Here is an 18,675-nt window from a genome sequence, read left to right on the forward strand (position 1 = left end):
ATTATAAATTGGTACACCCACTGTGGAAAACAGTACGGAGGTTCCTCAAAAAGTAAAAAATAGAACAATGATATGACCCAGAAATTTCATTTATTGGAAATGTATCTGAAGGATAGAAATGCTCTGTTGAGATGTTCTGCACCCCTATGTTCATAGCAGCATAATTCATGATCATCAAGATATGGAAACAACCTAAATGTTCATCAAATGAATGGATACAGAAGTTGTGCCCACACACATATACAATAGGATATTATTCAGCCATAAAAAAAGAAGGAAATCCTGCCATTTGTATCAACATGGATGGACCTTGAGGGCATTATGCTAAGTGAAAGAAGTCAGACAGAGAGACAAATACCATATGATGTCACTTATACGTGGAGACTAACAACAGAAACAAAACAAAAACCAAGCTCATAAAAAAAGAGATCAGATTTGTGGTTACCTGAGGCTGGGATGAGGAGTGGGAGAATTAGATGAGGTGGTCAGAAGGTACAAGCTTCCAGTTATAAGATACATGAGTGGTGGGAATACAGTGACCACAGTAAACACTTCTGTATGATTTATCTGAGAGTTGTTAAGAAAATGGATTCTGGGGGGTGCCTGGGTGGCTCAGTCGGTTAAGTGTCTGACTCTTGAATTCAGTTCAGGTCATGATCCCAGGATCGTGGGATCAAGCCCCATGTTGGGCTCTGTGCTGCGTGTGGAGCCTGCTTGGTATTCTCTCTGTGTGTGTATCTCTCTCTCTCTCTCTCTCTCTCTTTCTCTTCTCTCTCTCTCTCTGTCTCTTCCCCCTCTCCCTCACTCACATGCTCTCGAAGAAGAAGAAGAAGAAGAAGAAGGGGGAGAAAATGGATTTTGGGAGTCCTCATTACAACTGAAAAACAAGGAAATTTATTTTTCTTTTTTTGGTAGCTATATGAGATCATGGGTATTAACTAAACTTGTTGTGGTAATCATTTCACAATATATGTAAGTCAAGTTATTTTGCTACATATCTTAAATTTACGCAGTGCTATATATCGCTTATATCTCAACAAAACTGAAGGAAGAAAAGATCAAACTCTAACTTACATTTATAAACAGTGCTGGATTTAACAAGGGATTAAGCTCTTTTGTGTGTCTGTCCTCTTCACTGTTTCCATTTATTTATTTTTTTTTTTTTTAAATTTTTTTTTTTTTCTCAACGTTTATTTATTTTGGGGACAGAGAGAGACAGAGCATGAACAGGGGAGGGGCAGAGAGAGAGGGAGACACAGAATGGGAAACAGGCTCCAGGCTCCGAGCCATCAGCCCAGAGCCTGACGCGGGGCTCGAACTCACAGACCGCGAGATCGTGACCTGGCTGAAGTCGGACGCTTAACCGACTGCGCCACCCAGGCGCCCCAACTGTTTCCATTTAGAAGTTCATGTTCTAACTCCCTCTTCATGAACTTGAGGGGCCACTAGCCATAGCAGTTTCCTATTAGAGAAGGCTGAACCACCCCTCGTTCATCTTCAGCTGCTCCCACCGAACACCCAGCTATTGTAACTGGGTTCCTCACTGATGTGTGGTATAAGCTGAAAGCTGTTCACCCCAGTCATTTCTCTCCCTCTGCACCCGTCTTAACAATAAGAAGCAAATGCTCTGTATTAACAGGTCAAGTTGCTGATATATCAGAATATCTGTCACTTTATACTTTGACCACAAGACACACAGTGTTAACATGAAAAGTGAAATCCCTACCTGAAATATTCAGTCCTTTAGTTCTCTCTCCTGTGACAAGCCAGAGAAATATCCAGCCCAAATAAAGCGTCATTCTCCCTGGGTCCTGTCATCACTTGAATGAATTTGTTCCCTTGCCAGGCTGTGGTACGTTGTGTTTCAGAGCTCTTCCCTGAGAACCCTCTTCATTTCTGTAAGTCAAGAGGTGAGAAAAGGAGAAATCAGAACCAGTTATCAAAATGCAAGTCACACAGGAAGCTTTGAAAGGGCAGGTCACACCCAAGCAAGCCTTCCCGTGCCCACAATAGTGTGTGGCAGGCTTGTTGAACGTGTCATTTCTTGTACATCTAAAGGAGGAAGAGCAGCGTCTCAAACTCATGGCAACCACTTGGACCTCTGCACCATACCATGTGTTCTTTTGGTGCCATTTCTTCATGGAATTCTCCTTCTGTCCCTCCCCCTCCCCCTTCCCTTTCCCTTTCCCCTCCCTCTTCTTCCTCTTCTTCCTCCTCCTCCTCTTATCCTCCTCTTTCTTCTTCTTCTTCTTCTTCTTCTTCTTCTTCTTCTTCTCTTTCTTCTTCTTCTTCTTCTTCTTCTTCTTCTTCTTCTTCTCCTTCATGTTATCACCTAGCATGCATGTTTCCATGAGTATCTTGGAAAAAGTTAAGTGAAACTTTTCCAGAAAAGGGGACCCAAATTGATTGAAAATGTCAAGTTCTCCACAGTTAGGAAGCCTGTACTATAGCTCATATGTATAAAATTTGAGAATGTCCACATGTCTGTTTTATTTGCTTTTATTAGTAGTTGTAATAGCTGTTAGAGAATAGACTCTTTTCTCCCCAAATAAGAAAGGAAAAATGGTCACTGGGTATCAATATTATTGTCTTACTCTGTGTATTACTCCTTGGGGTTGTTAGAATAAGGAAACTTTCTCCCGAACTTTGCCTAAAAATTTGTCCTAAAACATTCCCATACTGTCTTAGGCTCTTTAAAGTGAAAGTGGGGGTTGGGGCATCTGGGTGGCTCAGGCAAGAGTCCGACTTCGGCTCAGGTCATGATCTCACGGCTTGTGAGTTCGAGCTCTGCATCAGGCTCTGTGATGACAGCTCGGAACCTTGAGCCTGTTTCAGATTCTGTGTCTCTCTCTCTCTCTCTCTGCCCCTCCCCCACTCTTTTTTTGTCTCTCTCTTCTCAAACATAAATAAGTGTTAAAAATAAATTTTAACAAGTGAAGGTGGGAGGTTGAAGGGGTGGGAGGAATGGGTGATGGACATTGAGGACAGCACTTGTTGGGATGAGCACTGGGTGTTGTATGTAAGTGATGAATCATGGGAGTCTACTCCTGAAGCCAGGAGCACACTTGTATACACTGTATGTTAGCTAACTTGACAATAAATTCTATTTAAACAATTAATTTAAAAGTAAAAAAAACAGTACTAAACATAAAAAAAGAGTTAAAGTAAAGGTGGGGTGGGGAACAAAATAATCCTCTGAAATAGAAAAAGTAAAGGAGCAGATCATGTCGAGACAGAATGAGAGCCCTGCCCTGCGTTCATGGCACTTTTAACTCCCTTGTTGATAGGGTGGCCATTGCAACTTTCAAATGAATTATAAGAGATGAGAAATAAGGATATTGGGTGTGGGTCTTAGTCCAATGGGCTGCTATAATAAATTACCACATAGTGGGTGGCTTATAAACAATGGAAATCTTTTGCTCACAATTCTGGGGGCTGGGAAGTCCAAGATCAGGTCATCAGCATGGTCGTATTATCCTGAAGGCCCTCTACCTAGTTCGTAGTGCCTTCTCACGGTGTCCTCGGGTGATAAAAGGTGCTAGTGATCTCTCTGGAGTCTCTTTTATAAAACACTAATCCTGGGGCACCTGGGTGGCTCAGTCGGTTAAGCGACCGACTTCAACTCAGGTCACGATCTCGCGGTCTGTGAGTTCGAGCCCCGCGCCGGGCTCTGGGCTGATGGCTCAGAGCCTGGAGCTGCTTCAGATTCTGTGTCTCCCTCTCTCTCTGCCCCTCCCCCATTCATGCTCTGTCTCTCTCTGTCTCAAAAATAAATAAACGTTAAAAAAATTTTTTTAAAAATAAAAAAATAAAACACTAATCCTATTTATGAAGGCTCCACCCTTATGACCTAAGCACCTTCCAAAGGCCCTACCTCCTAATACTCATTATTAGTGATATCATCTTTAGAGGTTAAAATGCCAACATATGAATTTGGGGAAGAACACATTCAGACAAGAATAGTGTGTGTAATATTTGATTGTTGTTTAATGTTGTTTTGAGCAGAAAATAAAAGTAAATTTTTTAATATGACTGTTTTCATCTGTCCTTTTAGAGTCCTGAACTATTATCACTAATGTGAAAATTACTCTGTATTACTCTGTGGGTTACTCTTGGGGTGGTAGGTATAAGAAAACTTATCCCTGAGTTTTGTCTAAGAATTCCCCCTAAGACACTCCCATACTTTAGGCTCCCAAAGAGCCTAAGGTCTTAGGCTCTTTAAAGTTGGGAGAGGGGGTGGACAAAATAAACAGTAAAGTCCCTGCCCTCAAGGATCTGTCACAATGTGAAAAACAATGTTGTTGTTGTTTTTTCATTTTGAATTCTTTGTTTTATTTTTTAAATTTCATTGACACTTTTATTTCACGTCAAAAACATGTTTTTGTGAGAACAATGTTAAATAAAAAAATTTTACTGACACTTACTGAAACAGTAAGAAATACTTTTATTCAAAACTATTGCAATAGGGGAGAGAAATCAAGTTCAACTCAGAATACAGCAAGGACGAAGGTGAATTTATAGTCAAAGAGCAAGGTGAGGGGGTCAGGGGATGGAAAGTTACTAAAGAGACATCAAGGGCAGAGAGATTCTTACTAAATGGATCTAACGGAGTTCTTGCTCAAGGTGAATCAAGGGCTTAGATATCAAGGATGGGAGAAGAGGACTTTGATCAGATATCAAGTGTAGAAGGATGATTTAGCAAGACGCTTTGCTAAGGCTGGTCTGGGTAGACCAAACATATGACTGGGGCCAGGGTGGAGGCCTAGTGGAGAAGAGGTCTCAGAGGAGCTTGACTAAAGTTTGGTCAAGAAGAGACCCTTTGTCAAGATGCCCATGTGACTTAATAAGTTAAGCATCTAACTTCAGCTCAGGTCATGATCTCACGGTTCATGAGCGAGTTTGAGTCCCAAGTCGGGCTCTGTGCTGACAATGCAGAGCCTGCTTCAGATTCTGTCTCCCTGTGTCTCTCTCTGCCCCTCCCCCTGCTCATGTTTTTTCTCTCTTTCTCTCTCTCTCTTTCTCTCTCTCTCTCTCTCTGTAAAATAAATATACAGTTAAAAAAGAAAGAGAAGAGTGTCTTTGTCAACATAAACATGCAAATAAGCAATACAGAAGAATGCATTACAGAAATAAATACAGTGATGACAGAAAAGAAAAAGTAAAAAGGAAGGAAGAAGAAAGAAAGAAAGAAAGAAAGAAAGAAAGGGAGAGAGAGAGAGGAAGGAAGGAAGGAAGAGAAAGGAAAGAAAGGTTACATGAAATGTCACTTGGCCCCTTTAAAAGTCTCCCCTCAATATCCATATTCTTTAGGAAACTGACAAAATCAATCTCTTTCTCTTTCAACATCTAACCAGCCAACCAAGGTCCTCTCCTCACCCCTCCCTGCCTTGCTGTCCTTCCTGCAACCTCTGCCTCCACTCCCCAACTTGCCCAGGACCTTTCTTTCCAGGTATTCCCATGTTGTCTCATAAATAAATGCTTGACTTTCCTCATCTTATAAAATTCTTCATTTCAACCGGTTTCCAACACACACACACACACACACACACGAACACATGGCATATCTCCAACATCTTCAGATGCAGGAGGAGAAAGTGATTTTAATATCTATAATTTTTTGTCAATAATTACTGTTTCCCTAACAGAAATAGTGAGCTTGAGCTGTCTTTGAGGATCCAGTTGGAGCATTGCGAAGACAGCTGGGTAGGACTCAGAAATGCTTCTGTGGGGTGCCTGGGTGGCTAAGTTGGTTAAGCGTCCCACCTTGGCTCAGGTCAAGATCTCAGGGTTTGTGAGTTCAAGCCCTGCATCAGGCTCTTCCCTGACTGTGTGGAAACTGCTTGGGATTCTCTCTTTCTTCCCCTTCCCCCCTCAAAATAAACAATTAAACTTAAAAAATGCTTCTGGGGGTCAGCAGCATGGGGAAGCATTCAAGCCAGGAGCATCTGTAAGCTGCCAGGAAAGGGCAGACAGATTTCCCTAAAGAACAGCGGCCTGGCAAGGGTGGGTCAGGGCTAAGGATGAAACGAAATAAGCTGAAGAAGGAAGAGAAGAAACAGAACACAGAGACCATCTTCATCCTAAGCACAGAGAGAGTCTGCAAGGAAGATGGGATGTTAGTGTCAGAAGCTACCGAGTAGGCACAAAATGGACTGAGAAATGTCCTCTGGCCTTGGCTCCAATAGATCGGATCAGCTTGGGCAGGGGCCGGGGCTGAGTTGACAGAGAGCAGGACAAGAAAAAGAAGTAGTGGGAGGAATGTGAGGGGTGGGGACAAGCCGTGAAGTCCACAGGCTGCACACAATGCGCAGAGAAGCCAGAGGTGGTGTTTGAGCGCTTGTGGACAAGGGCAGAGCGTATACGCCATTTAGGGGAATGAGTTTGCTGGCTAGCAGGTCAGAGTGAGGAATTAGGAAGCGATAGAATCCCCAAACCATGGAGAAATCAGGACTGGGTAGGAGGCACGTGGCCATGCATAGCAGTAAGGTCCATTCAGACCAGTTTGCCCAGGTGGGGACCAGAGCACAGGATGTTTCCACCTGGCCACTGACTTGCCGAGAAGAGAGTGTGCTCAGGGGGCAAGAGGCTTCATGAGACGGTGGAGCACCTTGAAGGGAGCCAGGCACAGGGACTAGAGTCACTGCTTTGTTTATCCCCATTGGTGGCTCTTTTTCTAAAGACTGTGGTCGAGGAAAAAGGCAAGATCAGCAACTGCCTTTTAAGATGTGGCCTCCCCTTCGCCTTTCTTCCCTTTGCCTCATAGAATAATCTCTCCATCTCCAACTTCTAGAGACATCTTCCTAAAAAGCAAACCTGAGCATGCCCTTTTCATGCTATAGACTTCACCAGCTCCACTGTATGTGAGACACCAAATTCATCCCAGCCACCATTTATAAAACCCTGTGGGACTTGATTTGGCTCTCTCATGTCTTATCTTGCATTTCTTCTCCAGAGAGACCCTCTCTGGCCATTGGCATAATAAGCTCATCCCTCCCTCCTCACCACTGTACTGGCCAGCAACCATCTTTTATTACTCATTTTATATTTGTCTTAGTTCACGTTACTGTCTCAAAATATGTTGTTTTAAAAATTTCTTCCCCGGGGCACCTGGGTGGCTCAATCGGTTAAGTGTCCAACTCTTGACTTTGGCTTGGGTCATGATCTCACAGTTCAGTATTTGAGCCCCGTGTTGGGCTCTGGGCTGACAGCACAGAGCCTTCTTGGGATCTCTCTCTCTCTCTCTCTCTCTCTCTCTGCCTCTTCCCTGCTCATGCATGCTCTCTCCCTTTCTCTCTCTCAAAATAAATAAACTTAAAAAAAAAAAAGTTCTCCCTCAACTAGAATCAAAACTCCATGCCAGTGGGAACTGAGTCTGTCTTTTCCAGCCTTCATGCTCTCTCCAGGAATAGTGGCTGGCCAACAACAGGACCTTAGTAACTCCTTGTTGGTAAGTTATCCACACCACACTGTAATTGTTATTTCATATACTGTGTTCTCCCACTAGACTGGGAGCTCCTTAAGAACAGGGATCCTGTTTCAGAAATCTTATCTTCAAATCCTTGGACAAAGCTTTGTGTATAAATCACGATCAGTTCTGTCATCCAGATAAATACAGAATACTTCGAGAGGAGTCAGAACAAATGCACATCAATCTACGTTTGACCATTAACTTGCTGTGTGACTCCAGTTAAGATACTTAGCCTCTCTCTGTACTTCAGTTTTCTTATCTGCAAAATGAATTATTTGGACTGTGTCAGTAGTTCCTTCACCTTAGAGCTAGAGAATCAGAACTTCTGGGGTCTAAGATAGGAAATGTGTATTGTTTTTAAGCTCCTTGGCTAGAGAACCATGAGAACATGATTGCCAATATCGTTTCAGCTTTAACATTTCTGTGATTCCATGTTTGAATATCCAAAGCCTATAGCAAATTAATTACCACACCTAGCAGTCTCCAGACCTCAGAAATTTCCATCCCAACCAGAGCCAACAGAAGCTCTCTCCATGATGCACTCACCTGCTGGTCTAGGACTTCAGGTTGCCTGGAGCTCTTTCCATGCTACAGCTCTCTCTGGGACATCGTTTTTCAAATTTTCTTGATTTCAAGAGTCACCTGGAATACTGATTACAAATGCAGATTTCTGGACTCTCCAAATCATATTAAATCAGATTCACCAGGATAACATTGGAATCTACCTTATAAACGAGTGTCAGGACCATCCCTATGGTCCAGGGAGCATCCTCGGGAAGCCCTGCTCAAGAAATAATAGAGCTTGGGGAGGTGGGTCCGGGCTGAGTTATAACAGCTGTTGTCAGCACTGGTGGCAACTGAACAACACAAAGACAAGCCTATTCTGGAAACCCCATTTATGTGGGTTAACACACTGTGTGGCTTGTCAATGTCTGCTTTTGAAGACTATTTAACATCTATGTGATGACTCTCATTCCACCATCACCAAAACACTTTCACATGGAATCATATGGAATCACACAAGAGGCATAGTATATGCTTTATTGGGCAAGGACAACTTAATCTAAAACAGTCTGTAGAGTCTCTGTTGATGGGAGTTAAAACCATGGACAGGTGTCACTGAATATACTGCACTGCTCTCATTTATTTTCTGGTCACAGATGGGAAGATGATTGTCCTTCACGTTTTACTGATGGACCACCAAAGCTCACATTGTTTGAAATAGAAGTCCCCAATATTAATGATAATCACACATCTGGTAAGTATTAGAAGAATATTATTCCAGATTAATATTTCCAGATTCAGAGGTCTCAAAGCCTCTGACTATCCCATCACTACATGCTATCCTGTCACAGAAGAAGACAGGAGGCCAACAGGACATCTTCAAGTATCTGACGTGTCTCTTCTCCAAAACATCTCATACCTGCTTCTTGAGAGCCACAATTCTTTTGTTAGAAGTTGAAGATTCCTCCGCCTCCATTGGTCAAAGCTACACCTTCAATTATCTTTGGTTGACAATGAACTAAAATTTTTGCTGGCCTAAGTTTTTGATGAGATAAGGTGAAAGAGAGGAAAATGCTAGAGAAGGTAAGTGTCAACAGAGCTTTAGGAAGGAAAATCTTACTGCCAAAGATAAACAAAGTACTTTATAATTGCTCACAGGATCAGCAGTGACTCTACACTGAGAACACAGGTACACAGAGAGATATGGTCTAGGACAATAGTAACTGCTGAATTCAATTAATGTTAATATGATTATCACATGGTCCATGTTAGCTTTATACCTGATTGGCTGGGAATTACAGAAAATCCAGCGTGTAGTGCCTGCTCTCACTCACTTGACCTTATGATCTTATGATCAAGCCAAGATAAGGATTAGAATTTGACAAACATCTTGAGTCCTTTTACTCTGAACCTGTCCCACAAAATGCTCAAATCATGGTACATAGGTATATTTCATAACCATCATGTTTTTATAAAGTGAAGACTCCATAGATAGGAAGATCTCAATTTTCTTAGATGGCAATCTGTTATTTAAAAATCTCATGAAAAGGAATTGTGTGAGAAATTCACTTTGAAAATTATTTAAGTTCTTTTCTCAACTTATGTTTTCTGGTTAGGAAATCTAGTGGGAAAAAATGTACCAATTCTTACCTTATTTTCTGTGTTGAAGACAGAAAAAAAGAGGAAGGAACTTCAAGTCCTTATTTCAGTAACTGCTGGCTTTTGCATCCGAAGAACGTGTAAATAATATCCATTTTCAAAGGATTCTACTATTATTTCTTCCTAGCCAGAGAACATGGAGAGCATGCAACAGCCGTTTGACTCACACATGCTTGGAAATAATGAGTTATACCTGGAGGACAAAAGAAAACTTTTATTAGTTTGCAAATGACCATCGTCTTTGCCAAATCCGTGATCACACAGAGAAAAATCAAATTAACTACCTGTATCAGTAGAAGGAAATGTACTGAAGATGAAACATCTGAAACTCTTCTCTGACCCACCTCCTCGACTAGATAAGGTTTGTGGTCAGGTTTAGTTCAAAGAATGAGTAAGCCTGTTTCCTTTACAGGGATTTCCTGTAAAGAATATAGCACTCAATTTCTCAACTTTGTTGGTTTTTTTTTTTTTTCGTCTTGTAACACTAACCTCTGAAAGTGTAACCCTTAAGACATAAACTTAGGCCTTTCTTATGACTAACTTATTAACCCTGGAAAAGGAAAAAAATAGTATCTCTCTGACGCTCTTTACATAAAGCAATAATTTATTGACAGAGAGGAAATAAATTTAAAGTTTAAAATCACCAAGGTTTTCGGTACCTGTTCATTAATATAGAAAGCTTCAAAATATAACATATAATTAAGAGCACCACTATTCCTTTGATAGAACAACTAAAATCACTTTTGTAAGGATCCTGAGACCACACGGTCCGAAAGAGCTCTGCCTAGAAAGCATGTTGGTTAAGCCTTGATATTGGCTTCCCTTAAGAGTCTCATATTCTTTTTTTTTTCTTAAGTTTATGTATTTTGAGTGAGGGAGAGAATGAGCCAGGGAGGGGCAGAGAGAGAGAAGGAGAGAGAGAATCCCAAGCAGGCTCTGTGCTGGCAGTGCTGAGCCTGATGTGGGGCTTGATCTCAAGAATCGTGAGATCATGACCTGAGCTGAAATCAAGGGTTGGACGCCCGACTGACTGAGCCACCCAGGTGCCCTAAGAGTCTCATATTCTAAGAAAGATAAGGCTGATTCATCTGAGCGCAACAGAGCCCCACGACCACCTCTACACATAACTGGGGGAGAACACAAAACACAAGTAAAGACTAAGTTCACTTTGGGATGAAGGCAAAACAAGTGTTTACCTGCGGTTAGGGTAGAAGAGGGTATTAGCAATTATAGCCAGGAATGAGCCCTCAAATGTACCCGCCACTAATCATAAATCTGTGTGGGATTCCAAGAGAATGTGACTGTTTATTTTTCAGACCTATTGCAGGAGAGGTCATAGGAAGCAGCTGAAAGGCATGTAGAACTCCAGGCTCCCAGTGTCCTATGGGGGCAACACACTGATGAGAAGAAAGGCAGGAGACCTGGAGGCTGGGGAAAGGATGGAATGCTGGGGGCCAGCATGGAAGGAGAAAGTTCAACATAAGGCGATGTTTATGACAGGTATTCAATAACTTTTGAATTTTTTTTAATGTTTATTTATTTTTGACAGAGAGAGAGAGAGAGAGAGAGAGAGAGAGAGACAGAACATGAGCAGGGGAGGGGCAGAGAGAGAGGGAGACACAGAATCCGAAGCAGGCTCCAGGCTCTGAGCTGTCAGCACAGAGCCCTACTCGGGGCTCGAACGCACAGACCTCGAGATCATGACCCGAGCCGAAGTTGGACGCTCAACCGACTAGGCCACCCAGGCGCCTCTTCAATAACTTTTGAATTGAACTGGATTTGAGTCATGTGGAAGTAGAAGCAGTCCTTCTGAAGTTTCAGAACCCTAATGCAGACCTCGACACTGAATTTGATCACCTGAATAGAATTTGAACAGGCTTGCAGTTGATGAACTATCCTGTATGGGCCTTCCTCTGTCCCCCTCGTGTACATTCTGCTTTACATGCCCAGAAGTTGAGTCTATGAGCAACACCCAGTGTTCATCCCGATAAGTACCCAATAAGCTTTTCATTTTGATGAGGTCCCAATAGTTCATTTTTGCTTTTGTTTCCGTGGCCTCCCGAGACGTGTTGAGTAAGAAGCCGCTGCCACCAAGGTCAAAGAGGTTTTTGCCTGCTTTCTCCTCGAGCACGTTGATGGCTTCCTGTCTTACATTGAGGTCTTTCACCAATTTTGAGTTTATCTTTGTGTCTGGTGTAAGAAAGTGGTGCGTGTTTCTTTCTTCCTAATGAACTTTATAATTAGCATGATTAACTCCGTATGATTTTATTCATATGTGGAACTTGAGAAACTTAACAGGAGACCATGGGGGAAGAGAAGGGGACGAAATAGTTTTAAACAGAGAGGGAGGGAGGCAAACCATAGGAGACTCTTAAATACGGAGAACAATGCGCTGCGCTAGTTTGCATTCCCACCAACAGTGCAACAGCGTTTCCATTTCTCTACATCCTCACCATCATTTGTTGTTCCCTGAGTTGTTCATTTTGGCCGCTCTGACCACTGTGAGATGGTATCTCATTTTTTTAAGAAGGTGGGGTGGTAGAGAAGCCTTACCCCATACAAAGAGAGAAAGGACAGGGGCAGGGCAAAAGAAAAGAAAAAAAAAATTGACCAGGCAGAGAATCAGAGAAGCTATATGGCTTAATCCAGAGAGAGAGAGAGAGAGAGGAAAATAAAGAAGGAGATACAGAAGCAGTGTAAAAAGAATAGATTAAAAATGTCTGCTTAAACAAAACAACAACCAGAATAACTAGACTAGAAAAGGGAAGAAATAAGAGGAGGAAAAGGAAGGAAAAAAATATATATAGGTATATATACATATATATTCTATAATACTGCATTACATGTTTATAATATAATATAATATAATATAATATAATATAATATAATATATAATATAATATAATATAATATAATATAATATAATGTGTGTGTGTATAAAATAAGAATTGACCAAGAATCAAATCAGAAAATGCAAAACTGCTGGACTGATACCTTGGAACTGGTGGCCTGGAGGAGGGGCTGTCTGGTTTGGTCAATGTCAATCTAGCTCTGGTAGATAAGCAGCCACCAGAGGTAGGAGGTCCCGCCTCCACTGTGGGCCCCTTGTCCGGTGCCTGAAGCCCCACCTCGTTGGTGATGGGGAGAAAAGCGGCAACACCCCAGCCTCCCCTCCCCAGACCAGGTGTCCCAGACCACTCTGTTCAGGCTGTCCTCACAGTGCCACGGGCACGAGCCGGCCGGTTCTGTTCTGCTCCACAGTCTCCTGTGCCTCCCAGGATGCTCGGCTGGGATTCAAACCCTGATGTCTTAAAGGATCCTGCTCCACGTGCTCTGGGCCCCAGGTAGTGCCACTCTGCCCCACGGACAAAGGGCCTCTGGCTGGGTGGCGTCTGCAGGGTCTTTTGTCCTTGGAGTGGCTATATGCCTTCTTCGCACAGCTCTCAAAGAAGGGATTACTCTCTCTTACTGCGCCTGTGAGCTCATGAATGAGCCCAGGACTGGCTCCCCTCCTTCCCAGGCACTGCAACAGGGAAGCAGGCCCCAGTCCAGAGAAAGTCCCGCACCCCTGGATCATGTTAGAAATTGGTTCTTTCTCTGTTTTTTTTTCCATTCCCCAGTCAGTGGTTTTCTCTGGTCCAAATACAGTCCTACACTTCCACAGCCTCTCTTTCTCTTCCTTTTTGTCTCTCCACAGAAGGGGATCCCTCCCCTCCGTTCCTACGCCACCAATTCGCAATCATGTACCTATGGCCCGCCAACTTGTCCCCGTGGTCCCCTGGAGATTTTTCTGTCACTCGGTAGCCCAGATTCCTGGAATTCCAAGTCTTCTGGCCTCAACACTGTCCTGTTTGAGGGATGAGGGAACTTTGGGCCCCCCTACTTCTCCGTCATGTTGGCTCCTCCCAAAGATTTAAACTTTAAAAAGTGAATCTATACAAATATTGGAAGAATGGGTAAATTCTCTCTATAATCAGGAAATGGGTAAATGCCAATAGCAAAATAGAAAGACAAGTGATAAATTGGAAAAACAAAATATTTGCAACGTACATTGCAGTGCCTTAAGGCCTTCTATGTAAAGAAGTTCCAACAACAGAGATGAAAAAGATCAATGCCTTTGCAGAAAAATTGGCAGAAGCTAAGGGATAATTACCCCTTACATTGCTAATGGGAATACCAAATGAGAATCCCTGTGAAAAGGAAGTTGGCCATATTAGGCCAAAGTACACATGCATTGCCCTCTGACACAGAGATCCTACATCTAGGAATATATCCCCCAAATATTCTAGGGAAAATGTGAAAAGATGTATGCATAAGACTACTGTTTACAACGGTATCTAAAATTGCAAAAAACTGGAAACATTTGATACTGGCCAAATAAACTGTAGTACAGCCACACAATGGTGTATCATGTAGCTATAAGAATGAGAAATAGCACCATAGGCAATTAGGCAGTGATTCTGGAATATATTCTGAAATGGGAAAATAGGGTGGAAAAATTGCTTCTAATATCCTACCATTTGTCTGTACGAAGGGAGGGGATTTAAATATGTATGCATTTTTATTTACATTAAAAATGGAAGGCTACGTTGACATTTTTAGAAAGCTTTGCCTATAGGGGAAGGAGCAGACAAATAGGGAAGGGAATAGAAACTGGAATTTTCTGCATATACCTTGTTTTGTAGATTGGCTCTAGAAGGCTGTAGCTATTTTTGCATTATTATAAAACAAAACAAAATTTTGAGAAGCAAACCCTAAAAATCAAAATCAAAGGAATCGAACTGTTTATTGGGTTGGCAAAACGGTGTCAAGAGGAATAATTCCAAATGGTTCTATATCATAAGAGCCTGACTTTATTATATTCTGATGGGATATTCTGAAGGTATAAAATAGTACCCCCAAAAAAATCTCGAACTGTCTTTACTAAACAAAATGTATATGGCTGTGTTAGTATTATGAATTGTTCTGAGGCTATTATGTTTATTGTGGGGTAAAGCAAATTAATAATGATGTCGGGTCCAGAGGACTCAGGTGCCCAGAAGCAAGTGGCTTTTCCAGCCCTTGGCAATTCCACAGTATGGGGCTTTCCCTCAACTTAGACTATAGGCTAGGTCAGGAACTGGCAGCTGTAAGCAGGAGCTTCCAGATTTGGCAGATTTCTTCCTGTCTATGGCAGGATCAGCAGCTCCTTTGGTAGCCCGGTGCCTTGTGACTTTGGAAGATGTTCTTGGAAGATGAGCCTAAGGTCGGTTTCTTTTCCTCTCTAAGCAATTCTAGAATTGTCTCTGTTTAAGATTTTTTTTTAAAAATTTTGAATGTTTATTTATCTTTGAGAGAGTGGGAAAGACAGAGCTCAAGGAAGGGAGGGGCAGAGAGAGGGAGACACAGAATCCATAGCAGGCTCCAGGCTCTGAGCTGTCCACACATAGCCTGAGGCAGGGCTTGAACGCATGAACTGTGAGATCATGACCTGAATCGAAGTGGGAGGCTTCACCGACAGAGCCACCCAGGCTCCCCCAGCCATCTCTGTTTAAACTAGCTAAAGAAGATTATGTCCGTTACATCTAAAGCATGACCCATTCAGAGATACTTTATTTTGTTAAATAAAATCGTTATGTGCAACCTCAACATAAAAATGGGTAAAAGCAATGTTGCACTGATTGAACTATCTTGAAGGCATGGCAGTGGGAAGAGAGCTGGGGGAAGCTCACCTGTTTCCCCCTCACTCCACCCTGCTGCCCAGGATGGTCCCTAAGGCACCATGAGGAGCCCTAGGACTCCCCAAACACAATCTGGAAGTCTATTCTTAACATGTTCGCCATTAATTATTAAGCACATGCATCACATTATAGATCTTGATATATGAATGGGTATAACATAAATTACATTGCCTGGTTATGTATGAGCCACCACAACATAGGCTGTAAAGAGACAACAGCTTGACATCACAAACCTCACACAGAAATGGAGACGTTAGTTTCAGAGCCCCCAGCCTGGACTGTGATCATTATCAGCGTAGCACATGGGATGGACCTAGTGTCCCACCCATGGCACACATATACCGTTTCCTGTTAGATTTGTGGCTTGGTCACCCTTTGAAGAGCCCTCCAGTGCTCCTGAGCCCATCTCTTAGAGTCGCTTCTGCTCAGGAAGTTGGCCTCCTCAGAGGTTGGGTGTCCTCCCTCAGATCTGCCTTGAGCACTGGGTTCACCAGTGTCCTGCTTTAGGCAAGTATGTTGACAGCTGGAGGGAAGTTCACCCCTTGTGTGCCTGGCCGACAGTCCTGGCCAACCATCAGCATCAGCATAGCATGAGCTTCTAGTACCCGCCAGAGGCCCAACTCCCTGTACCTTGGCAGATGCCACAGCAGACATGCTCCAGTCAAGTGTACACTTTCATCCTGTGAGGGCTGGAGTGCCATTTGTCCCCTCCATCCTTACCCTAGTGTCCTAGAAGAAAGACTGAAGAGCCTTCATATTCTTTTGTCCTCCTTGGAGGTAGTCCTAAGCAGCCACGCTTCCTCTCTGCAGGCCATGTCCTAGACTCCCCTAGAATAAGTTGCCTTCCCGGGAAAGTGCCAGCACTTCCAAAAACTCATCTCAAGACTCACTGCCCAACAGGCAATTCCAAAGAGAAGAGATGATACACCTGTCTGCCCCTGCCTGTCACACTAGCTAGTCGTGTGACCTGGGTCAATCCCCGGACTTACCCCGTACCTGGCTTTGGACTATGTGGGTAATAAGCTTTCTGCTTTAAAAGAATATAACTCTATGTTAATAAATGTTGCAGCACATAGTAGACATACATGGGGTATTTTATCCATCTTGGATGGCTGGCTATTCACTGATTCTCTGAAATCGACCCCACCGTTTAAGGACACCTGAATCCACAGAAGAGAATGCCATTATTCTACCAATAATAGCTATTTGTTGGTCCCAGCTGGAACTGTTTGCACTTAGACTTAAAAATATGCACGCGAATTAACTGGCGTGTGAAGAGCTAATTCTTGTGCTGCGTATTGAGTGGCTTTGTGGCTTTGTAGAAGAGAATTCTCTTTTTCTCCTGGATGGAAGGTAGAACAAAGAAGGTACATACAAAGTGAGTTGACATAAAAAAAAAAAAAGGCAGAAGAAGATAGGTGTAGAAGTTCATTTCAAATGACCCATATCTTATTAAAACAGGTAGACATCTATATTGAGAATGAGGAAGGGGAATGTTCACATAAGTGAAAAAGGCATCCAGAGACATTTCAAAATTAAGGGCACTGGACCAAAGGTTTATTAATGTCTTTTAAAGCATATGTTTAATGTACTCATTTAACACACTTAATGCAAAACTTAATAATAACACACTTAATATATTTTACAGCACACATAATAGAAGAGAAAAGCAAAATCAGTCTACATAGTAGACTCTGATGATAGCAATAACATTTCTCTTGACTGTATGTTTTCACACATAATTAAATTATTTTACTTTTTTAGCCATCCAACTAGCACACAAAGTTTTAAGCTCTCCAAAAAGCAAATCACTTTCTACCACTGAAAATCTAATAAAATCTTTTTTTTTTTTTTTTTAATTTTCAGCAATATCTACCACAGCCGTTTTAAACAGTGTCTGGTTTAAATCTGTCTGGAACATTCAGGCTGCATCCATATAGCCTAACCAGGCTTCCAGATCTACCCAAATCTTTCCTTTCTGTGTAAGGCAGATATTTGTCACTCACTCAGTGATTTCCATGGACAGCCATTATTGCTGAGGCCACCAAGAAGGCCCACAGGGCTGTGCTTGCTTTAGGGAGACAGACACATGTCTCCCAATGTCAAGTTTCACGCCTCCAAGGAAGAAATCCCTTTTTCCCTATTGATATGCTTCTCCCATATGCTTCTCTCCGTGTACAAATGTCCTCAAGTCAAAACTGCCTTCCTTCCAGATCTCTTTCCTTTTCCTGCTCTCTGGCTAGTATTTTAGTTCACTGCTAAATAAATGAGCTAACAATTAACGATGACAATTAATAGTGACAATTAATAATAGTAACAACAACACATGAACTATTAAGTCTGTGCCAAGAACTGTGGTAGGTACTTTATTTATTCATTTGGTTCCCCTATGAAGTAGGTACAACTACTCTACATTCCAGTTTTACAGATGAGGACACTGAGGCACAGACCGGTTAGAAAAGATTCCAGGGGCCACACAGAAGTAAGTAGCTAACACAGGATCCGAACCCCAGCATCTTGACTGCACGACTCATGCTCGACAACCATGCCCTGCTGCCTCCACATTAACGGCATTTAAAATATATAATTAAAAAAAAAATCAAGCAAGTAACTTTTTATTTTTTTATTTTTTCCTGTGGGTAATGAATACCAGTGGCTAACAGTGAATATGGAAAATCTGGTCTGGCACCATCCTGTCTATAAACATTCCTGTTCGTTAAATCAACAAATGTTTTAGACCAGTTTTGAAAGACCCTGAGAATGATTTCAATGAAACTGTGTGTCTCAGCATTTGGGGAAGTTCCCTCCAAACAGGCCCAATTAAGCAAGCCCTGTGCAGTGCTTTAGGGGGGTTCCAGTAACTGTGGGTCTGCAGCTGTGGTCAGCACACGCCGAACACGTCCTGAGGCCAAGGACTTGGCACACCTCGGTCCCCTACTCTGCACACAGCCCCACCCGCTCTCTGCCCCATCCCAGGCACTCTCCACAGTGCTTAGAGGTAGGAGGCACTGTGGGGAAGTGAAGGCACCATTGCAGTTACTACGTCACCTACAGGATCATAGAAAACGCCACTTCATCAATGAGAAAGAATGAAATATGGCCCTTTGTAGCAACGTGGATGGAACTGGAGAGTGTGATGCTAAGTGAAATAAGCCATACAGAGAAAGACAGATACCATATGTGTTCACTCTTGTGTGGATCCTGAGAAACTTAACAGGAACCCATGGGGGAGGGGAAGGGGAAAAAAAAAAGAGGTTAGAGTTGGAGGGAGCCAAAGCATAAGAGATTCTTAAAAACTGAGAACAAACTGAGGGTTGATGGGGG

The 18,675-nt window shown here is 42.5% G+C and overlaps 1 protein-coding gene across 3 annotated transcripts in view; it reads right to left on the minus strand.

The window, feature by feature from the left end:
* Positions 1–9,965, minus strand: part of IL18RAP (interleukin 18 receptor accessory protein) — a 33,736-nt gene extending 23,771 nt beyond the window's left edge. Inside the window, exons 1-4 of one of the 3 annotated variants that reach the window (XM_047853925.1) lie at positions 9,916–9,965; positions 9,623–9,824; positions 8,015–8,118; positions 1,727–1,896 (exon numbers count right to left, since the gene is read on the minus strand). In XM_047853925.1, coding sequence (XP_047709881.1) covers positions 1,727–1,799 — 73 coding nt within the window. In that variant the 5' untranslated portion in view covers positions 1,800–1,896; positions 8,015–8,118; positions 9,623–9,824; positions 9,916–9,965. The remainder of the gene's footprint in view (positions 1–1,726; positions 1,897–8,014; positions 8,119–9,622; positions 9,825–9,915) is intronic. The other 2 variants (XM_047853924.1, XM_047853923.1) reach the window with 2 other exon arrangements.
* Between the last annotated feature and the right edge of the window lie 8,710 nt (positions 9,966–18,675).

Source organism: Prionailurus viverrinus, chromosome A3 (genome assembly GCF_022837055.1).
Source record: "Prionailurus viverrinus isolate Anna chromosome A3, UM_Priviv_1.0, whole genome shotgun sequence".
In the NCBI taxonomy this organism is placed as follows: domain Eukaryota; kingdom Metazoa; phylum Chordata; class Mammalia; order Carnivora; family Felidae; genus Prionailurus; species Prionailurus viverrinus.